Source organism: Hemicordylus capensis, chromosome 16 (genome assembly GCF_027244095.1).
Source record: "Hemicordylus capensis ecotype Gifberg chromosome 16, rHemCap1.1.pri, whole genome shotgun sequence".
Taxonomy (NCBI): domain Eukaryota; kingdom Metazoa; phylum Chordata; class Lepidosauria; order Squamata; family Cordylidae; genus Hemicordylus; species Hemicordylus capensis.
In genome coordinates this window covers 12,572,198-12,595,305 of record NC_069672.1, presented here as the reverse complement: position 1 = coordinate 12,595,305, position 23,108 = coordinate 12,572,198, and the positions used below count along the sequence as shown (strand labels likewise).

Sequence of the window (23,108 nt, the reverse complement as noted above, 5' to 3'; positions counted from 1 at the left end):
CCCAGAACTGAATGCTCTGAGCCAAAAAGGTTTACTGCTATTCAGTGTGAAAGTGAGAACCGCTACTAAGTAATGCCAGAGCCCCCTCCTGAACGATAAAGTACGTAGGTAACCCAGGCTTCCTTAAGAACATAAGAACAGCCCTGCTGGGTCAGGCCCAAGAAGGCCCCTCTAATCCAGCACGCTGTTTCCCACAGTGGCCCACCAGATACCTGTGGTGGCAAGTGGCAAGAGGTGGAGGCACATCCTCTCTCCTGCTGCTGCTCCCCTGCAACTGGTATTGCGGGGGGCAATAGCAGTTGCAGCAATACCAGTGAGCCTGGAGGTAGCCTGTGGCCATCAAGTCTAGTAGCCATTGATAGCCCTGTCCTCCCTGAATTTGTCTAAGCCCCTCTTAAAGCCATTAGTTCTGGTGGTCCTCACCACATCCTATGGCAGAGAGTTCCATAGATCTTAATTATGCATCGTGTGAAAAAGTGCTCCCTTTGGTCAGTCCTAAATATCCTGGCAATCAGGTCCTTCAAGGGGTGGCTCTTGAATCCCAGCTTCCTGCTGTCTCTTGTGAGCTGGAGGCTCTATTCTTAGCAGCCAATTATTCGCTGCCCTGCTTTGAAGTACTTTCCTTGAAAAGAGAGTGTGGCCAAAGAGAAGAGGGGTGTGGCTAAAGGAAGGGGCGGGGTTTCCAGAGCCAGACCAATGAGGGAAGAATTTCTGTGGCATGTGAATCATTGACATTTTGAGGGATACCTTTGCAGGTAGGGAGAGTTTGACTTCATGAACACTGCAAGGAACTTTGTACCTTGCGATGTTTCCCTCTGACAAAACCCCGATGTGGTCCTCTGGTGGGGACTTTGCAAAGAAACTGGCGGATGACCAGTTCCTTTCCTCTCCCTACCTCCTTTCTCTGGGCGCTAAAGAGGACGGTGCTTTGGTGCGTAAGTGATGAAGACAAACTACCCTTCCCGCCTCCCTCGCTGTCCTCCCTCCCCGGCCACTCTGTACCGTGAACGCACGCTTGCTGGAGGAGATGGGGAGAAGTCAACAGCAGTCGCTATGAATTATTGGTGTCATGTCGTAAATACATCTGCTCCCAGGAAGGAGAAGCTATTAACGGCGGAGGAAGGAGCCCACAAGGTTGGAGTGCCTGTCAAGAGAGACACAAAGTGTTCATCCCCCCTCCGACGTGGATTTAATGGACTGCCCTCCTTTGACGGCACCCTAACCCCCAAAAGCTTTACACCAATTCTCTTGAGTGGTGTCAGTAGCGAGTCTTTTTGTGCCAAGGGAAAAGAATAGGCAGGGGCACATCCAAGAAGGAGATCAGCACCTTGGAGAGCTCCAAGGGGAGGCAGGAGCTAGCTGGCTAGATACCAGAACAACCTTGGATGTGGCTCTAGCAAAGGTCTGGAATATACTGAGGGCTGATAGAGGCTAGATAGAGGCTCTGGCCCTTCTCCAGGGAAGCCTTCTGTGACTGAAAGGGGAGTTACCTGATTTCAGAAGCATCATTGTAGGGTCCTTGTGGGAGTCTTCCGAGTTGGAGGAAAGGGGTAAAGTGATGCCCTCCTCGGAAGGGCATTTTTAGCTATCATGCCAGCAGCAATGCCATCCTTAGTTGGCTCTCCCCCTGTTGTTGAACTGCAACCCCCATTACTCCCAGCCACAGTAAATTGAGGCTGGGGATGATGGGAGTTGTAGTTCAGAAGCAGGCAAGTTGGCAGGTTTGGCTTTTTAAAAGCCAAACTTTGGGTTAGGGCCCATTTGACCCACGAGTATACCCCGTTCTGGCACAAGAGCCATCTGGGGTGATCGGTACCATCGAGGGGGATGAATATTCGTTGTGATGTTTGGCATGGTCTACACCCCTAGAGATGGGAAAGGAGGTGATCGCATTGCAAGACTTTCAGCTTGCAGGGTGTTCTCCTGCTCTGACCATCGGGCCTGCAGAGGCCACATTTGCAACGATGGTTCTACAAGCTTTTGAACATTTCCAAAATGCAAAAAAATGACTATCACATTTTATTGACGATGTCCGAGAAATGGGCGGGAATGTCCTCCAAAGATGACTTCATGGAGAGAGTACCACCAGTGGTTTACTGGGACTCTAAGCTCCCTGACCCTTTACAAGGTCTTGGTTATAACCTACAAAGTCCTGAACAGCTTGGGCCTTGGGTATTGAAGATAATGTCTTCTTCGCTATTAAGCACACCGCCCACTGAGATCATCTGGAGAAGTTCGTCTGCAGTTGCCACCAGCTGGTCTGGTGGCTACTCGGGGACGGACCTTCTCCATTGCTGCCCCGAGGCTTTGGAATGTGCTCCCTAGTGAAATAAGAGCCTCCCCATCTCTGACAGCCCTGAGCCTTTTTGGAAGGGTGGTATATAAATCAAATAAATAAATAAACAAATAAACAAATAAATAAATAATAAGGCAATCAAGGCACATTTGTCCACCCAGGCTTGTCATTAGATACTGTGTTAATGGTTTGATTTTTCATAGTTTTAACCTTTTAGATTTTAAATTGTTGTAATATTTTCACCGTTTTATTTGTTGCTTTCATTGTTTTGTTCTGGTCATCGACATCCGGAAATTCTGGTTAGCGGGAACACGGCTCTCTGCACTTCTCTCTCACCAAAGACTTGTCTCTCCTTCCTTCCTAGACCACTGTGGAAAGTGTCAGTTCGGGGCCATCTGCGAGGCCGAGACGGGGAGGTGCGTGTGCCCCACCGAATGCGTCCCTTCCTCCCAGTCGGTCTGCGGCACGGACGGGAACACCTACGGCAACGCCTGCGAGCTCCACGTGCGCGCCTGCAAGCTGCAGCTCGAGATAGACGTGGCAGCACAAGGAGACTGTAGTGAGTTTCCCACCTCCCCGCGGCCCCGTTCTCACGTGGAGAGCCGCTGCCGGTCAGAGCACACAGACGCCGAGCTGGATGGGCTCAGTCGGCAGCAGCTTCCCATGTTTCTTGAGTGAAAGGACAGGTTCCATTTCAACACAGGCCTCCGCTCCCTAGTAGTTCTCAGTAAAATAAGTTCTCAACTTTATGGATTTATTTATCATTGATTTATCAATCAAATGTGTACACTGCCCCAAACCTTCATCTCTGGGTGGTTAACAATAGCATAACACAAGTTTAAAACATATACAAGAAACTTAAAACAATTTAACGATTTAAAAATAAACCAGAGATTAAAACCTAAAATTTGTTTAGGAAGCTGAGAAAGCTTGGGCGAAAAACTTTCCCAAGGGTATTTGTCTCGACAGTCAACAAACGTTGAACTATTGAGGGTATTGATAAACATCAGATGCCATTGTTTTCAAACTTGTGTGGGATCCGGTTTATAACTTTCTTCGCCACAAGTTGCAAGAGAGAGAGAGACAGAGAGACTGAGTGACAGATACAGAGCGCACATTCTACAAGGAGAGATAACTTCAAAAAAAGTTTTTAAAAGATCTGATTGTTTGAGTCAATACAAGACAGCTTCCGAAAGTGAGGGATGGATCCCTAACAGACAAGCATCTGCTTTGCCTGCAGAAGATCCCAGGTTCAATCCCTGGCAGCATCTCCAGGTAGGGCTGGGAAAGCCCCTTGCCTATGACCTTGGAGAGCCACTGCCAGTCAGTGCTGACAGTACTGAGCTAGATGGGCCAAGGGTCTGACTCAGTAGACGGCAGCTTCCCATATTGCAAAGGAAAACAGAACACAACTCTTTCCCAGGCTGCTTTTCATCTTTCATGTGCCCCTGTCAGCTCCTTGAGTCGTGTGTGTGTGTGTGATTGTGAGAACCCTTCCCGCACCTGCACTGATTTCATAACCGGCAGAGGCTCTGTCCCCTGCACACCAGCCAAGTCCCTTCGGTGAATCTTGTCCCGTCAGATATCCTCTGGCTCTGAACGCCTCTTTCTCCTCCTCTCCCCTCCCCACTTCTAGAAACCTGTGGGAATGCCGTGTGCTCCTTTGGGGCAAAATGCGTGGGCGGGCAGTGTAAATGCCCGCCCTGCGAGAAGCAGCCTCTGGCCCGCATGTGCGGCAGCGACGGAGTCACCTACGACAACGCGTGCGAACTGCGGCTGGCGGCTTGCCGGGAGAAGAAGGAGGTTGCGGTTTCTCGGGCAGGGCCTTGTGACGACGGTAAGGTCCCCCCCACCGCCCCTTTGCCTCAGAGATCCCCTCAGGGTTCCATCTTATTTATTTGTTATTTTTCTGTGTAAACTGCCCTGAGCCATTTTTGGAAGGGCGGTATAGAAATCGAATGAATGAATGGAATGGAATCAAACGTCTGGATCCCTTCTGATTCCACCGTTTCGGGCTGGAGCCTCCCTGGGACGCCCTTGAAGGACGGGGCCGGCTGCAGAGCGCCCCGAAACGTCCCCCCACTGCTTTTTGAATGTTGCCACTTTGCCCTGTCAGATTTGCACCCACGTATTCTCGGGCGCTCAAACTGACCTAGGCGAGAGCCGCACAGAGCAGGACTCTTTTTTTTCGTTCACACCCCTCCTTCCCGCTGCTCAGCGCACCTGGGGCCATTCTAAGCAAGGTGTATTCCAGAGGCTTCCCGCGGTTGCTTAGCAACCCCGCCTCCGAGCTGGTCCTTTGCCGATGCTGGGGTTGTCTACTGCAGGTGTGTGCAGAAGCTGCATCCCCGCAACCCCCCCCCCCGCTCATTAAACCCGCCTGCCTCTCCCTGCTATCCTGCCGCCCTTCTCGCTTCCCTCCCATCACCCTCCTCCTCACTGTCTTTTTATCTGCCGATAATGAAAGGTGACGGCACGTAATAGGCCTCAGCAAAGAGGTTTATCACTGCTTTAATTTCACACTTCAAAGGGCTGAGGAAGGTGGGAGGAGAGAAAAGCTGTACATTGCTCTCCCGTCTGACTGTGGGAGGCAGATTGGGAGCAGAAGGAAAAGAGGTCAGGCTGTGGTCTCCTCCGAGCCAAGGCACGCCAGGGCACAGAACGTCAGCGCCGGGGCCTGGCTCTCCCGAGCCGTCCAAAGAGTGAGGGAAGAGATTCCGCGACTAAGCAAGGAGTGTGTTGTTCGCAACGAGGAACCGTCACGGCCCAGCCTGCTCCAAAGGAAGTGAATAAATACACTGGAGATTTCAACCTTGGAAGGGCTGAAACCAGGCCGTTCTAGCAATCAAGTAGATAAATATTGCATTTGCTCAGACCTGTAGATCCAAAGAACATCGGGATCCAGGAAGGGCTGAAGTTTAGAAATCTTCTAAAGAGGGTGTGGGGGCCCTGGATTTTAGCCCTGAACGCTGGTGACTGAATCCAGTCCTTAACGCTGGTTTCAGCCCCCTGCTACCCTAGAGATACCAGAATTACGTCCTGCGAATGGTTTCCGAGATGTCAGAGGAGAAAACGTGCTTTTGGGGAGTCTTGTCTCTCATTCCAAAGCTGCCTACCACAACGCGGATCTGCTTTAGCTTGGAAGGGATGTCACCGGTGGGGGGAAGGCGGCGGAAGAAAGCCGACAGCCGAACATGGTGTTTAATCAAACAGTTCTTCCCGGGGGAATTTCAGACTTCTGTCCCTCCGGGAGTAAAGCTTGAATAATTCTTTATGGTTCGCATTGACTTCCTGCTTTGATCGCTTTAAAAAAAAGTGTGCAGAGGGGTGTACTTACTCTTGGAAAGCCTTTGAAATATCTTAAATAAATAAAACTTTTTAAAAAACCCTTCGTCCTGATACTAGATCTTGGTGCCTATAATAGGGATATTGTTTAGTGGATGATGGAAACCTTGCTATGTAAGTATATTGTGTGTCTTCTCACACTGTGTCCACAATGTGTTAAATAGATGTGTTCCATGGCCAGGAGATGCAAATTCTGCCTTAGGGGGAAAAGATAATAATTTGGAGTAAAGTAGCTTAAAGTAGGCTGTATGGAGGGAAAGTATGCTTTTGCTCAAGTTTCCTTCTCCTTTACAGATTGTGGATCTGGTGGATCTGGCTCCGGGGACTCTAACGAGTGTGACCGGGACAGCTGCCGGCAGTATGGTGGCTCTTGGGATGAGGATGTAGAAGACGACCGCTGTGTGTGTGACTTTACCTGTGGGGCTGTGCCAAGGAACCTGGTAGGTGCCAAACATCCCAATCATTAAACCTGGCCAAATGCAAATGATGCATGGGTGTGGCTGAGAACAGCAGTCTGCAGGAGCATGGGAAGTGTGGGGCCTTTGCTGGTGCAACGTCTCGCCTGGATGTGACTTGAGCCCCATTCCCCACTAGTACTGCTTGGTGGCTTCAAGGTCCCCTCCTCTACAGAGAGCCAAGGAGCTGTCCAGCACTTCAGGAAGTCAGGCTTCCAGCAGGAGAGGTGGTCAGAGAGAGAGAGAGAGAGAGAGAGAGAGAGAGAGTCATTTAGATGGAAGAGCTGATCCAACTGAGACGTTGCACCAGCAAACGTCTGGCATCACCCAAGCAGCTTTTAGTCCACGAGCCAGCTGGGGTGATTCGAGGGGAATGAATACTCAAGGGGGATGAATCCTCATTGTGATTTTTGGAAAGGTCTATACCCCAAGAGATGGAAAAGCAGTGATCGCATTGCAAGACTGGCCCTGACCCTTCCTTCTCTGCAAAAATGATTGCAACTTGACCCGAATGGTTAGGGGGTTGGGATAAAGAAGGGGTGGTCACACCCAGAAAGCAGTTAAGTGCAGCAATGCTATTGCTGATTTCCCATCTCTAGGGGCCAGAAGTCACTGAGCCAGAGCTCATCCCCTGAGATGTGTGGGGCTGCTTTCTTTCTCCTTTCTGAAACCTTGGAGAGCTGCTGCCAGTCAGAGTAGACGGAACTGAGCTAGCTGATCTGACTCAGTATAAAGCAGCTTGCTCTGTACCTGTGTCTGTCCAGAGCAGAGGTTCTCAGCCATGGGTCCCCAGATGTTGGACTACAACTCCCATTGTCCACAGCACAATGCCTGAACGATTTCCCCTCCCCCACTCCCCCCCTGCAGGTGTGCGCCTCTGACGGAGCAACCTATGCCAACGAGTGTGAGCTCAAAAAGATCCGCTGTGAGAAGCGCCAGGATATTTATGTGGTCAGTCCGGGCGCCTGCCGAGGTAACACGCTAGAGAGCCATTGGCTCACGTCCTTGACTTCCACCTGCTTGAAATGTAAGTTGGACACTTCTGTGCACGTCTTCTGATTTCTTGTTTCCGCCATAGGAGTCGCAAACACTCCGCCTCTGCCTGATGTCCTCCACTGCAGTCAGACGGTGTATGGGTGCTGTCCAGACAACGTGACCTTGGCTCTTGGAGTCGGCTCTGCTGGGTGCCCCAGTGAGTTGGATGTAGGCTTCCTTTCCTCTTGGGACAGAAGGCTTTCAAATGTCAACCCAGTGGGATCTTCTAGATCCAAGCGTTAAGGACTGATTGCTCCCTGAATCTACCCCATGGACAAGGTCGGCTGGGAGGGCTCCACTCGACATGTCAATCCCTGCTGAAGCCCATTTGTCGAGCACACAAGACAGGGCCTTCTCGGTGGTTGCCCCCAGGCGGTGACGTTTGCTGTCACCTGAGATCCACATGGCCTCCCCTCTCCCTGTCTTTCAGAGGGGATTGAAGGCTGTCCTTTTTATCCTTGCCTTCAGCTCTCCTTTTAGTGGTTAAAGCGGTGTCTGTTTTGTTTTGTGGATAGAAACGTAGGAGGCTGCCTTCTAGCGAGTCAGAACCTTGGTCCATCTAGCTCAGCATTGTCTACCCCGACTGGCAGCAGCTTTCCAGAGTTTCAGACAGGATTTGTTCCCAGCCCCACCTGGAGATGCTGCCAGGGAGTGAATCTGGAACCTTCTGCCTGCAAAGCAGATACTCTGCCACTGAGCTATCAGTATTCCTGGCGAACATGTGCAGCTGCCTACTGAGTCAGACCATTGGTCCATCTAGCTCAGGATTGTCTACACAGACTGGCAGTGGCTTCTCCAAAGTTGCAGGCAAGAATCTCTCTCTCAGCCCTATCTGGAGATGCTGCCAGGGAGGGGACTTGGAACCTAGAAGCTCTTCCCAGAGCGGCCCCCATCCCTTAAGGGGAATATCTTACAGCACTCACATCAAGTCTCCCATCCAAATGCAAACCAAGATGGACCCTGCTTAGCAAAGGGGGCCATTCCTGCTGGCTGCCCCAAGCCCAGCTCTCTTTCATGGGAGAGTCCGCTGTCCCTCCCACTCAAGAACTGAGCGAGTTGCTTTCTCTCCCTGCGGCTGGCCACCTCCCTCTTCGCCGCAGCCGGCCATGCCGGGGAAGACTTTATTAATTTTTTATGAAGTAATTAGCCGCAGCCGGCTCTTTAACCTAACGAGACAGGAGAAGCATTAGCGGCATTTTAACAGCTGAGGCAGATGACCGGCTGGTCTGCCGGAGCCCATTAGGCGCCGCCGTTCCGTTGGTCACCGCGTGTGAGCGGGCCTGGCTGATGTTGCCTTGATTGGAGATGTAGAATCATTTCATGCGCCATATAATTTAATAAGCAGGAGCATCCTGAAAGCCGCTTGAATCTCTGGGGAGCTCCAGGGTCTCGGCGCCGCGGAGGTCACTGGTGGGGCACGGGAGGGGACGCCCGGCTGAGAGCCAGTGTGGCGTAGCCAGGAGACCGCAATGTGGCCAGATGTTCGTGGTATGCATCTTGCCCCTGCGATGGCGTAGGAGCAGACGCTTTGCATGCAGAAGGTCCCCGGTTCGATCCCTGGAGGTCTTTCCAGGTAGAGCTGGAAAAGACTCCTGCTTGAAACCTTGGAGAAGCTGCTGCCGGTCCGAGTAGACCGTGCTGAGCTAGGCGGACCAAGCGTCTGACTCAGTAAAAGGCAGCTTCTTGGGTTCATATGAACCATAGCTCTCCGGGCAGGGCTGGAAAAGATTCCGGCCCTCATTGGGGGATGAGAGCTGGTCTTGGGGTAGTAAGCATGACTTGTCCCCTTAGCTAAGCAGGGTCTGCCCTGGTTGCATATGAATGGGAGACTAGAAGTGTGAGCACGGTAAGAGATTCCCCCCCTTAGGGGATGGAGCCACTCTGGGAAGAGCATCTAGGTTCAAAGTCCTTGGAGAACCGCTGCCAGTCAGTCGACAATACTGAGCTAGATGGAGCAAGGGTCTGATGGCAGCAAAGTCAGCGAGGGGGCCTGGCAGGCCTCAGAGGGTAAGAAGTTGCCTAACCTGGGTGCCAGCACTGAAAAGGCCCAATCGGGTATTCCCACCGTCTCCCGGATCGCTGACAATTGAGACCAAGCGGGTGGCAAATTCAGGTGGGGAGAGGCGAGCCCCTTCAGATCATGTCCACCCTCCTCTCTTGTAGGTACCTGCCACTGCAACCCCTACGGCTCCTACGGAGGGGGATGTGATGCCGCCACGGGGCAGTGCTCCTGCAAACCGGGCGTGGGGGGTCTGAAGTGTGACCGCTGCGAGCCAGGCTTCTGGAACTTCCGCGGGATCGTCACCGACGGCAAGAGCGGCTGTACCCGTGAGTACCCGTGACTCTGATTCGAGAGAGGGTTTTGCCGGATCTGGTCATAGGCCTCGCTTTCCTGCCCCACAGCCGCAGAACAGTGGGGCCAGGCATGGGGGATGGTATTAGAGAACACTAAGCTAAGGCCCATTGAGTTTGATGGCGGGGGGAGCTGGACATCGTGAGGCTGAATTTTTTTTTTAAATCAGCAAACGCCAAATTGTTTCTATTCCTCATCCACTGTCCGAGGTAAGAAGCCCATTATTCAAAGGATTATAGGAAGCAGCCAGGTGTAGGAAGGTCCACCTTGGGTTTGACACATTTAAAATGGAGATTAGTCTCGCAAAATTTGGAACAGGCCAAGACGCTAGGGGAAGAGGATGGTCGTATCAACAGGCTGGAAACCTGTGCGGAGGAAACCGATACGACAAATTCCGCCGTGTTAGTTCAAGAGAGTTTAAATTCCAGATGTCAGGGGAAGCTTTCGCCATCCCCTACTAACAAAGACCATCTGCCCAAACAGATCTACTCTCCCCTCCAGATGTTAGAGCCATTTGCCCTAATGCCTGCCAGATGTTAGTCACAACCGCTCGCGGAATTTCTCCTCCGTCTTTCCAGATGTTTACCATCGCACACACCCCTTATTCCAGGTTAGCCTCTCTGGAAGAGAGACCTGGCTTTCTCGTTTCCAGATGTTAGCAATAAATGTGTTCGCATTCTGCCTTGCACGTAGCCAGATGTTTGCAACAGCCCTGCCAGAAACATTCTCGCTTCGCTGCAGCTGGCAGGCAGACGCTGTGGGTTTAGTTCATCTCCAGATGTTGACATCGGCATTCCTCACATCCAGAGCTGCACGACTTTGGCTGCTGGTGGACTACATATCCCATCACCCCCTGCTACAGAAACCAATAGACAGGGGTGATGGGAGCTGTAGTCCAACCGCAGCTGCAGAGTCAAGGTTGCTCACCCTGGTCTAGTCCAAGGCAAAAGATTTGGGAACCCCTTTTAAAGGTAAAGTGTGCCGTCAAGTTGATTTCGACTCTTGGCGCCCACAGAGCCCTGTGGTTGTCTTTGGTAGAATACAGGAGGGGTTTGCCATTGTCTCCTCCTGTGCAGTATGAGATGATGCCTTTCAGCATCTTCCTATATCGCTGCTGCCCGATATAGTACCAGCGGGGATTCGAACTGGCAACCTTCTGCTTGTTCATCAAGCATTTCCCCGCTGAGCCACTTAAGGTGACTGGAATCCTTTTTAGGGCTGGCAAAAAGGAAGGCTTCAACACTGATCATCTGATAGGCCCCTAGTAAAACAAGTCCTGATTGGCCAGTCATAAATTAATTATATCTAGTGTACAAACTAAGCAAATATGTGCCAACAGTCTTAACTTGCTTAACTTCGATTGAGCACAGAATGCAGCTTTTCTCAGAGTTGGATTTCAATTTACTTTTTTTAAAAAAGCACAGAATGTACACAAGTTTAGCTCTGATTAATCCAGCCAGTTCAGAAGGAAGGGCTCAGGATTATCCACACTGGTTGGCAGTGACTCTCCCAGGTTTCAAGCAGGAGTCTTTCCCAGCCCTATCTGGAGATGTTGGGGAGTGAACTTGGGACCTTCTACATACATAGTGGATACTGCAGAACTAAAGATGATCCAGAAAGAAAAATGTGCGGCTTCTCCAAGGTGGCAGGCAGGAATCCAAGGTGGCCGGCTTCTCACTCCGCTCTGAACCCAGCATCTCAGATGACTCCCATGCTTCTGTTGGGGGGTAATGGGGGGCTGGAGGGGATTTCTGTGCAGAAGCCAAGTGAACCGACGCGATCTGTGTCGATGCTCCAGGTCTGTATCGACACCATTGCCTGTGCACACAAGGAAGCGGCCTGTGACAGAATAGTGGCGGTAGCGAGGAGGGCGGGGGAGAGAAAAAGCTGTGTTAATTTCAAGCTCCATTGGAGACAAAAGCAAAGAAATCGATACGGTGGCGAACGGGGAGAGGGCCGCCTCGTCAGGGGAGGAAGAGTTATCAGGGTGGGCTGGCAAACGAGAGAGGATACGAATCCTCTCTGTGCAGGGAATGATGATAGAGACGTCTCTCTCCCTTCCCCTCTCATTCTCCCGAGAGTGATAAGTCGGAATTGTTCGGGGAGCCTCAGTCCTCGGATAGAGATGACTTTATCCATCTGTATTATACCTCCCCCCCGCCCTAAGATCTCTGCAGAATTAAGTGCCAGATTGGAAGCTCAGACCCCCCCCGGGTCCCGTTCAGGGCTCCGAGAACCAGTGTTCGCTCGTTCACGCTCAAAAACACGGGCACTCACGAGGGCACCAGCTGGAAGTCCACGAGCCAGCCGGGATTTGGAATGGCTTTTCTGTATAGTGTCATTCCTGGGGGTGCATGCGATTGGGTGGGTTCTCTGCTCCTCCGATCCCAATTCCATTGGGGAGGTGTATATGGCCGGGTCTTTATTTTATAACTCCCTCCCATTTCCTTAAACATGGACCAGGACGTTTGGGGAAGGTTTGGTGTGCATGTTTAATCACCGGAACCTTCTTTTGAAGGGGGATTTCAGGTGCTAGAATAGGGACACTCCGGATCTGTTGCAGAAGCCGCGGTTCCTGCAAACCTCCATTCTAAAAAGCTGCTAGTCCTCATGGCTGTGGGCCTGTGAAGCTCAACAGGGCTTTGTGGTGGGCCCCTTGGGACAGCGAGTAGGGGCTGAGATGACCTCTAGGGCAGGGGTTCTGGACCTGCCCTACCAAAGAACCTGGGGCCTCTCTGAGCTGCTTTGGAGGGAGCGCGGGATGATGCCATCCATGCCCGCTGTCTCGGTTCGAAGCACCATCCCCAGCATCTCGACCTCTCACCTCCCTCTGCAGCCTGCCACTGTGATGCTGTCGGCTCCGTGCGTGACGACTGTGAACAGATGACCGGGTTGTGTTCCTGCAAGCCGGGCATCACGGGGATGAAGTGCAACCTGTGCCCCAATGGCAGCAAGCTGGGAATGAGTGCCTGTGAGAAAGGTGAGCGGGAGAAGCGGAGCAAGTTCTTTGGTGACCTCTGCAGTGTTCCGTTCCGTGTCGTGTCGTTTCGTTTCATTTTGTGTCGTGTCGTTTCGTTTCGTTTTATTTTACACATCTATAGACCACCTGTAACTAGATCTCCAAGTGGCTCACTGGCAGCAGGTCTCCAGATTTTCAGACTGGGGCTTTGCCCAGCCTCACCTGGAAATCCCGGGATCGAACCTAAGACCTCCTGTGTGCAGAAGATGCATGCTCTGCCACTGAGTTTGAACCCTCCTGATAAAAACAGCCCGAAGAAAATATGAAGCTGCTGCCTACTGAGTCTGGACCTTGCTCTGCCTCACTCAGGATTGTCTACACTAACTGGCAGCAGCTCTTCAAGGTTTTAGTCTTTTTTTGAGTCTCTTTCCCAGCCCTACCTGAAGGTCCCACAGATTGAACTTGGGACCTTCTGCATGCCAAAGAGGCAAGTGAGACCATTGAGACCCTCTTGATGAAAACAGGGCCAAAAGAAAAAATGAAGCTGCTGCCCATTGAGTCAGACCCTTGGTCCAGCTAGCTTAGTGTTGTCTGCATTGGCCAGCAGCAGCTCTTTCCAGGGTTTCAAGCAGGAGCCTCTCCCAGCCATATGTAAACGTGTCAAGGATTGAACTTGGGACCTTCTGCAAGGTGAAGAGGGATGATGGTCTCCTCCCCAGTTGAGGGCAAATAAGAGATTCTAGGTTTGGGTTCAATCCTGATCCACTGTGGGGAAACGGCATGTGCACCAGTTTATGGATTCAGGTTCGGGTTCCCTTTGACTCCCCAGTTCTGTCCCCCCCAGATCCATCTATGCCCTCATCCTGCGCCGAAATGGTGTGTGAATTTGGGGCATCGTGCGTGGAAGTGAACGGCTTTGCTCATTGCGAGTGTCCCCCTCTAATCTGCACAGAGTCCAACACAACTAAGGTAAGGGGGAGTAGGGGGACCCGGGGCAGAGATTGGACAGCAAGACTCCAGGTGCAGTCTCCTCGCCCCCCTCCCCCACCAATTTTAATAAAAACAGAACATTACATAGGAACATAGGAAGCTGCCTTATACTGAGTCGGACCGTTGGTCTATTCTAGCTCAGTATCTATGGATGTGCACAAATCAATTTTTTAAAATTTGATTCAAATTTGAATTGAACTTGAATTGAATTTCAAAAAGGTGTTTTGAATTTGAATAGACTGAATAGATCGAATTTCAGAACTTTTTTTGAATTTGAATCGATTGAATTGGAGTTTGAAACAAAATTCATTTTGAATTAGAATAGAATTCAAAAATTCATTTCAGATTTGAATAGAATTCAAATCTATTCGAGCATGTTTTGTCACCTTTAAAAAGCAATCAGAAGGGCTGAATGCTGTAAAAAAAAAGGTGCACAATGGCCCTCAAATTGAATTTTGAAACTTGGATTTAAATTCAAATCTAATTCCCCTTTTAAGGAGTGATTCGATTCGAATCCCTTGAATCACCCAGATTCGAGTCAACTCAATTTGAGTTTGCATTTACTTGCACATCAACGGCGATATAGGAAGATGCTGAAAGGCATCATCTCATACTGTGTGGGAGATGGCAATGGCCAACCCCTCCTGTGTTCTACCCAAGACAACCACAGGGCTCTGTGGGCACCAGGAGTCAACACCGACTCGACGGCACAACTTTACTTTACTTTAGTATCATCTGCACAGACTGGCAGTGGCTTCTCCAAGGTTGCAGGCAGGTGTATCTTGGAGATGCTGCCAGGGAGGGAACTTGGAACCTTCTGCAGGCCAGCAGGCAGATACTCTTCCCAGAGTGGTCTCATCCCTTTAGAGCAGGCCTGCACAACTTTGGCCGCCTAGCTGTTTTTGAACTACAACTCCCATAATCCCCAGCCACAGTGGCCAATAGCCAGGGATTAGGGGAGTTGTCGGCCAACATCTGCAAGAGGGTCGAAGTTGAGCAGACCTGCCTTCAAGGAATATCTTACGGCATTCACATGTAGTCTCCCATCCAAATGCACACCAGGGCAGACCCTGCTTAGCAAAGGAGACCATTCATGCTCACTCCCACAAGACCAGCTCTCCTCCCACATCATATCATGAAATATCTCAGATCATCATACTTAATATAAATGTTACTATTTTAGACCCAGATGAATCTAAGCATTTTATGGGGGGGGGGATATTGTGGGTGGGGATGATGGGAGTTGTAATTCAGCAACATCTGGAGGACCACAGGTTGTGAATCCCTGATCGGAAGATAATATCCCAGGATTCCAGTTTTAATAATAAAATGCCATAAGCAGTCTTTCTCCCAGCTCTCCTGACCAAGGCGTGGCCCGAGACTTTCAGCCCGCTTCACCACCCTTCTCCAGTTCTCTCTCTCTCTTGCTTCTCATGGTTGTGCTTCCCCTCCTCTTAGGTCTGCGGCTCTGACGGAGTGACCTACGGAGACCAGTGCCAGCTGAGGACCATTGCTTGCCGCCAAGGGCAGGTCATCGAGGTGGTGCACTTGGGTCAATGCCAGGGTGAGTCGGAGCACTGCATCGGTCGTCTCGGTTTAGTCTGACCGAGTCGGCGCTCCGGTGCCGACTTCAGACGAGCGTCTTTGAATGGGAAAGCTTGCTCTTTGAGTTTCAGAGTGTGAGGTCATGTTTGGTTTAGAGGGAAGGATGCCGGATACCTGGTGTTTGAGCATGTCCAGAATTCGCAGGGCCCATGGCTCTGTGAGAGAGCTTGAGGTTTCACCCTCGTGGCTGTTGAAAAGCAGGCCTCCGATTCGTTCCGAAACAGGCAAATGTTTGCTCCTCCTAGCCTCGATTCTTGAGGAGGAAACTGCTGAGAGATGCTATTGATTTCGGCGTGCGGTTGGCAAGTCATTCCAATGTAACTCATCTGAGCTGGAATTAAACTGGCAGGAGAGAGATGTCTTCAGTTTTCATGGTGGTTTGTCAATAGGAACATGAGAATATATGGAGCTGCCAAGTGAGTCAGACCATTGGTCCATCTAGCTCAGTATTGTCTACATTGACTGGCAGCAACACTCCAGGGTTTCAGACAGGAGTCTTTCCTAGCCCTACCTGGAAGGTAGGTGCCTGCCTACCTGGAAGCCTCAGGTGCCCTTCCACTGAGCAACAGTCCCATCCCCTCAGGGGAATATCTTACAGTACTAACATGTTGTCACCCATCCAAATGCAAACCAGGGTGGACCCTGCTTAGCAAAGGGGGCAATTCATGCAACCACGACTCTTCCCCTGTGTCCTGGTCAACTTCTAATCCCCGCCCCACGCTCTCTCCGCTTCTCTTCCCAGAATCCATCACACCGCCAGCCACCAGCCAGCCCATAGACTCTCTTCAGCCCCCTCCGCCCCCCAGGACCACCCCCCAGGCTTCTGAGCTGGCCAAGACGGTGGCCAGCTCGCGCCACGTCGAAGTCAAGGCCTCCCCGGCCACGAGGCGGATCACCACGGCCCGCACGGCCACCACCGCCTGGACCACCCACAGCATCCGCCAGACCACGGTCCGTCCCCTCTCCACAGTTCCCCTGGTTTCGAGTACCTCTCAGCCCGCTTTTGTCGAATCGGGCAGCGCGGAAGGCAGCGGCGACCAGGAAATGGGCAGCAGCGGGGACCAGGAAGGCAGCGGGGTCAGCTCGGCCGGTAAGCTAAGTTCACGTTCATGCCACAGTGTTGATATCTATGCTTCAGTATGCTGGGGTCACCCACGGCCGCTCTTGAGGGCTGTGCAGAAAGGGATCACCTTGCTCGAGGACATAGGGAGATAGGGAGCTGCCATATACTGAGTCAGGCCCTTGGTCCATCTAGCTCAAGACTGTCTACTCTGACTGGCAGTAGCTCTCCAAGGTTTCAGGCAGGAGTCTTTCCCAGCCCTACCTGGAGATGCTGCCAGGGATTGAACCTGGGACCTTCTGCATGCAAAGCAGATGCGCTAGCACTGAGCTATAGATTTGCCTGATGAAACTGAGTAGCTGCCTACTGAGTCAGACCATTGTTCCATCTAGCTCTGTATTATCTACACTGACTGGCAGCAGCTCCAAGGTTTCAGGCCCGAGTCTCTCCCAGCCCTACCTGGAGATGCTGCCAGGGAAGGAACCTGACACCTTCTTTTTAGAACGTTGGTTACCTTTCTTAGATTGTATTGATGGGGCGGGGAAAACACACACCCAAAAAACCACCCCTGCATGTACAAGTCCTGAAAGTTTGAAAATGATTTTCGTTTTGTATTTTTATTTACAAATATTCTTAACATATGAAGTGAAGTAATGGTCCTGAGGTGTGGTGTTATGTTTGTGGCTGAGCTGAGTTTTACCCATGGTGTTTGGTCATTTGTTTTCTCTTGCACATTTCTGCAAAAATTAAAAAGAAGTTTATTTTTAAAAAGGAACACCCTTTCCCCATAAAGCATCTGGCTTCATAGGCAGCATTGCACATGTTCTGCGAGACCTATTCTGCAACAATCCATGTTCTGTGAGACCTATTCTGCAGTTATCCCTTCCAGTAAATTCCCAGGCTGGAAATAAAAGTTCTTTCAGTCTAGACTTTACAGTCCTAGGAGTTGTCATAGATCCTCCGCAGGACAAGTTTCAAAGGATCGTAACCGTCTTTGTGTTATCATACAGGGGACGAGGAGACAGATGAGCTGAATATGACCGGCACCCCAGTTATAGAGAGAGCCTCCTGTTACAATACCCCCTTGGGTTGTTGCTCAGACGGAAAGACGGCCGCGGCCGACACCGAGGGAACCAACTGTCCAGGTGAATTTCCAGTATTGTTTCTATAGCACTTCTGTGGGGACGAATGCCTTTGTGTGAGTCCCTAGCTTTTGCTTCAATTCCAATCTCTTGATCTTTCATGGGCTTTCATTAGATCTTTCTCAGTCTAGGGACTGTCGTTTTGCGAATGGAGTGACGGATTCTCGTTCATGAGGCGGGCCCAAAAATTTTGGCCACCGGTCCCATCTCAGGGGATAAATGCTCATCGTGATTTGTGGCAATGTCTGTCCCCTAGAGATGGAAAAGAAACGATCGCATGGTGGCACTTACAGCTCTCTGGGTGTTATCACCCCTTCTTTATGCTGACCCCCAAACCATGGGGGGGGGGGAATTGCAGTCGTTTTTGCATGTTCCCAGGGTAATAATGAACATGCTGTTGTTCTCTCTTCATGGAGTAATCTTTGGAGAATATTCCTGCCAATGGTCATTTCCATTCCTCTGAGAAAATCAATCAAAGTGTACAGGAGTTTGTGTGTTTTAAAAAACTTTTCAAGGCAAATTTGGCCACTGCGGGCCCGATGGTCAGGACAACCCAAGCATGAAAATACAATGAATGCTGAAAATCTTGCAATGCAATCACCTCTTTTCCATCTCGAGGCGACTTGACCTCGTAAAAAATCACCATGAACATTCGTCCCCCCAGATGATACCAAACACCCCAGCTTAACGGACTGCTGTATTTACCTGAATCCAAGACTCATTATTTTCCCCACGTTCTTTGATGTTAGAAATCAGGGGCTCGTCTTAAATTCAAGGTCCTCTTCCTTTTGAATAAATATAGGCATAACCTTATTTAACTACTTTTTAAGGGGCTCGTCTTAAATTCAGAATCGTCTTACATTCTGGTAAATACGGTATTTCCTTAGAAATAACCTATATTAAAGCCACAGAGAGGAGAGAGAGAGGGGTGTGTGCTTGATACACAGTCCTAAACTTGCAGGTCCCAACGGAAAGCTTCAGTTTGCAGAGGGATAACTCCTTGTGTGTGGATAAGCTGCTTTATCCCCTGTATTTCTTAGACATGCTTCCATATTTGCCAGACACTGATTACTCGATGCGAGCCGATTCTGATTACTCGAGACGTTGCAATTCTCATTCGGATTCAGATAATGCACTCTGCCTCTTAACACAGAAAGCAACCCTTAACCAAGTTAGACCATGGGATCTGTCCTGCCCAGCCCTGCCTATTCTGACCACCGCGGTCCTCCAAAATCTTTCTGCACTACTTGAGATCATATAAACATATGCTCTCCATTGAGTTTGGACCCTGCCAGCGTTGCTTGATCAAACTTGCGCCTTCTTAGCACACACGGACCCGCTGTAAAGATCAGTCAAAATTCGTTCAAACCTCTCGTTCATCTAAAGCCAAATTCTTTCCTCTTAGAAATTAGGGCATAAAAACCTTATTGCTGTCACATTACGTTATGCAGCACCATCCAAAACTGCATAAAAGGACCCCAGATCGAATTTTTAAGTATCCACTGTTACCCTGCTCTTGTGAATTTAACATGTGTTGTTAATGAGATGATCTCTTATTGAGAAATCTCAGCCGGTCATATTGAGCATTAGGGGGAAAAATCAAATTACTTTTCATGCGTGGTGTTTATCATCAGTTCCTTCTCCGGTCTATTCTTTGTGTAGATTATGTTCTCCCACCACCACCACCACCACTTTCAGATGCATCTTATTATTCCACTGTGCTTCGAATTGTACTGAATGCAGAATGTAATTTTCCTGTGTAGAGTGTTTACAATAATAATGATGAAAGTCTACTAAACATCAACAAAGCTTGCAGTGGTGCTCTTGTACCACTGCTGGACCTTATTCCGGTAGCCGTACCTGCTCACGTTTACCACTCCCAGAATCCTTTGCTCCATGTCCACAAAGTCTCTCAGCAGGGAGCATACAAGTTTCGACCTCCCGGGTGTCCTAGACTGCCCCTGTTCAGCATGCATATATGTGATGAATTCTCCTACTTCGAGCTAACCATCTTTCTCTTGTTACTCAGCCGGTCCGGGAGGGCCACCCTCGCTCGGAGGAACCTGGATGGGTAAACCCTGCCAATTCTAAAACCTGCGGTCTCTGCCGTATTGACCAAACATTCTCCAGATACTAACCTTCCATAGCACGGCCCCTTCCCATCCAAACTAACCCCAAAGTCAACGTTCCCGACATGCTGCCATCTTCCTGCTTCTCCACCCGTCAGGGACTGAACACTCGTTTCTGGTTGTTTTGCTGTGAAAATTTATTTATTATTTATTTTTCAAAAAAACCTTCATTCCCTGTGGACTCTTTCCTCCATCCGGTTTATAAAATGTGCCTTTCTCCTCTCTGACCACCCCCTCCCTTCCTATAGCAACGAAGGTCTTCCAGGGAGTTCTGATCCTGGAGGAGGTAGAAGGCCAGGAGCTCTTCTACACCCCCGAGATGGCCGACCCCAAATCGGAGCTCTTTGGGGAGACCGCCCGGAGCATTGAAAGTGCGGTGAGTGTGGATGTGGGGGGAAATCTAGGCAACCAGAAGCCACTGGTGGCTTCAATGTTGGGCCCTGGGTAGCCAAAGAGGGCAGGAAATTGGTCAGCGTACGAAAAGTGTAGGCACATTTCATTACATAGGAAGCTGCCATATACTGAGTCAGACCCTTGGTCTATATGGCTCAGTATGGTCTTCACAGACTGGCAGCGGCTCCTCCAAGGTTGCAGGCAGGAATCTCTCCCAGCCCTGTCTTGGAGATGCTGCCAGGGAGGGAACTTGGAACCTAGATGCTCTTCCCAGAGCGGCTCCATCCCCTAATGGGGGGAGGATCTCTTACATAGCTCACACCTCTAGCCTCCCATTCATATGCAACCAAGGCAGACCCTGCTTAGCAAAGGGGGCAAGTCATACTTGCTACCAACAAGACCAGCTCGCCATAAAAAGTAGGCATATTTCAGTTTTGGCCCTCCAGCTATAGTTGGACTATAGTTCCCATCATGCCTGACTATTGGCCACTGTGGCTGGGGATGATGGGAGTTGTAGTCCAGAGGAAGATGGGAAGCAGCCACTGGAGGGTTGCTACGCTGGGGACAGATAGGGCCAGTTGCTCCCCACCCTGCTCAATGAAGAGAATCACTACTTCAAAAAAAAGTGCCTCTTTACTCACTTAGCAGGGCTCAGAAGGACCACTCCCTAAGATATTTTGCTTATATTTTCCCTCCCTCCCTCCCTCCACCTGCTGTATCTTAGTTGGACGAACTTTTCCGCAACTCCGACGTCAAGAAGGATTTCAAGAGCATCCGGGTGCGAGACCTAGGCCAGAGCAATGCCGTGCGTGTCATTGTGGAGTCCCACTTCGACCCAGGTGGGTGCCGTCACCACCACCACCACCGACTTGGGTTTCTGCTGGATCTTTCCCATGGACCTAAATACCTGCTGTCCACACCTGCCAGCACTGAGGGCTTTAGCCAGAGCTGATTCAAATTCAGACAGCCCACCGAATGTGCGATTTGGGCACCCCATTCAGTTTCCTAAAAATCACAACTTCTAAAATAAAAAAGAGCTGAGTTTCTAGTCCTCGTGGAGTTGCAGGTTAAGCTTGAAAGAGTGGGAGGGTGCCTGTTAAAACCTCAAGGACTAGAAGCCTAGGAATCTGGGAAGAAGGGAAGTTATCTTATACTGAGTCGGAACATTGGTCTCTCTACTGCTCTCCAGGGTTTCCAGGGGTCTCAAAGGGTTTCAGACAGGGGTCTTTCCCAGCCTTCCCTTGAGATGTTGCCAGGGATTGAACCCGGGACCTTCTGCCTGCAAAGCAGATGCTCCACCATTGAGCAACGGCCCCATATCCATCTAATACTGCCTAATTCATACAGCTCACAGAATTGAGTTATTTGTGTACAGAAATACAGCCACTCTAACGGGAAGCCTGGGTTCTGCTTGGGACAAAAACCTCCCTTCCTTTTTAGGTTGATTATGCTGCAAACCTTGAGTTTTATTTATTTTTTATTTTTTTTAACACAGGGGACACACAGTTCTAAATTTAACCCACAAACAGATAAAAGAGGGGAACGGCTTTGTTCTGCAAGAGAGCCGGCTGCAAGCTCAAGGCACGCAGGAGTTGTAGGGCAGAAGATCGCCTTCCTTTTCCCCCCTTTTCTCCCAAAAAGAAAGAAAGAGAGAGAGAAAAGTCCGATTAAGACGTGTCTTTTGTTTGGCAAAATGCAGCTGGCGCAGCAGGGGGGTGTCTGTGTCTGGAAGGGAGCGATGGCCGGGCTCCAGATCTCTTTCCCCGCTGGAGATGGGTGATCAAAGGGGCCGGCTTTCAGGGAAGGCCTGAAAAGCTCCCCACGCCTTGTTCTCACCCTTCCTTTCTGTCCCGGATCCTTGCAGCCACCGCCTACACAGCCGCGGAGATCCAGAGGGCCCTCCTGAAGCAGATCAAAGCCTCTCGGAAAAAGACCGTCCTGGTGAAAAAGCCTCAACAGGAGAACATCAAATTTATGGACTTTGGTGCGTTTCCTCCCCCCCCGTCCCTCTCCATTTATCTTCCCTCTCCTGTTTTCCCCTCTCCCTGCTAGGCGGCACATAGGAAGCTGCCCTATCAGGAGCCAGGCCATTGGTCCATCTAGCTCAGTATTGTCTACACTGACTGGCAGCAGCTCCCTGGGGTGCCACCACTGACTGGTAGCGGCACTCCCATGTTGCAGGCAGGAGTCTCTCTCGGCCCTACCTGGAGATGCTGCCAGGGACAAACACCTCCCTGGGTCCCTCTGAGGGACGAGGTGTGTCCCTCAACAGACATTAGACCTGGGACCTTCTGCACGCCACGGAGCTGCAGCCCCATCCTCTTAATACATAAATAGCTGTTTTCGATTCAGTCAGACGATTGGTCCATCTAGGTCATTCTTGCCTACTCTGACTCATTCTCCAGGCAGTCAGGCCGGAGTCTTTCCTATCCCTCTCTGGGATTGAACCTGGGACTTTCTGCATTTCCTTTCCATCTTGCTTTCTGGCGACCTGTCCTTTTAAGCAAATGCACTTGGACGGACCTGACCTTAGAAAACCTTGCCATTCTCTCTTACCTGCGGAGAGCCCCAAACGGTCAAAGGAAGTGTGAGGGAATTCTCCATCTGCGTGTCTGTTCCGGGTGAAATGGGCCCACTGTGAGTGCCTTGCGTAAAGGCCTCCAGAATCCTGGAGCCAGCACTGCGTGGGTGGCTCTCCAGTGGCAGGGAGTTCCACAGCCAGCGCCGCTTGAAAACTCTCCTCCAGAGATCCCTTTCCCTCTCTGCTCTGTTCCAGACTGGATCCCTCAGCTCTTCACCACCACAACCACCACCACAACGGCCACCACAATGGCGCCAGCCGCAGCCACCACTCACCGCTTCATCACTACTGCCGCACCCCGCGGCGTGTACCCAGGGAAGCCCAGCGGGAAAGTAGTTGGGGCAGTCAGCACCAAGAGACCGGCTACCACTGGGCCAGCTACCACCCCCCGGAAGAAGCCCATGAGGCAACCCCCAGCCACCAGGAAACCGGCACGGCCATGCGAGTCTCACCCTTGTCTGCACGGTGGGACGTGTGAAGATGACGGCCAGGACTTCACCTGCAGCTGCCCGGCTGGCAAAGGAGGAGCTGTTTGTGAAAAATGTGAGTGGCGGAGGGCTCTTGGGATCGAAATAGGCACATTCTGGGGGAAATCTATTCATAGCTGTTATAAGGTCAGCCCTGCTGGATCAGGCCCAAGGAGGCCCATCTAGTCCAGCATCCTGTTTCCCACAGTGGCCCACCAGATGCCTCTGGGAAGCCCACAGGCCAGAGGTATATGTGCATGCCCTCTCTCCTGCTTTTTCTCCTCTGCAACTGGTATTG

At 50.8% G+C, this 23,108-nt stretch overlaps 1 protein-coding gene across 12 annotated transcripts in view; it reads left to right on the top strand.

Moving 5' to 3' along the window:
* Window positions 1–23,108, top strand: part of AGRN (agrin) — a 189,505-nt gene that overhangs the window by 141,615 nt on the left and 24,782 nt on the right. For all 12 annotated transcript variants that reach the window (XM_053280838.1, XM_053280837.1, XM_053280843.1 and 9 more), the window contains 15 exons: window positions 2,661–2,855; window positions 3,933–4,133; window positions 5,936–6,081; window positions 6,964–7,069; window positions 7,175–7,288; window positions 9,295–9,459; window positions 12,321–12,464; window positions 13,288–13,412; window positions 14,892–14,997; window positions 15,781–16,128; window positions 17,109–17,243; window positions 19,618–19,745; window positions 20,487–20,601; window positions 21,627–21,746; window positions 22,539–22,886. In XM_053280838.1, coding sequence (XP_053136813.1) covers window positions 2,661–2,855; window positions 3,933–4,133; window positions 5,936–6,081; window positions 6,964–7,069; window positions 7,175–7,288; window positions 9,295–9,459; window positions 12,321–12,464; window positions 13,288–13,412; window positions 14,892–14,997; window positions 15,781–16,128; window positions 17,109–17,243; window positions 19,618–19,745; window positions 20,487–20,601; window positions 21,627–21,746; window positions 22,539–22,886 — 2,496 coding nt within the window. The remainder of the gene's footprint in view (window positions 1–2,660; window positions 2,856–3,932; window positions 4,134–5,935; window positions 6,082–6,963; window positions 7,070–7,174; window positions 7,289–9,294; window positions 9,460–12,320; window positions 12,465–13,287; window positions 13,413–14,891; window positions 14,998–15,780; window positions 16,129–17,108; window positions 17,244–19,617; window positions 19,746–20,486; window positions 20,602–21,626; window positions 21,747–22,538; window positions 22,887–23,108) is intronic.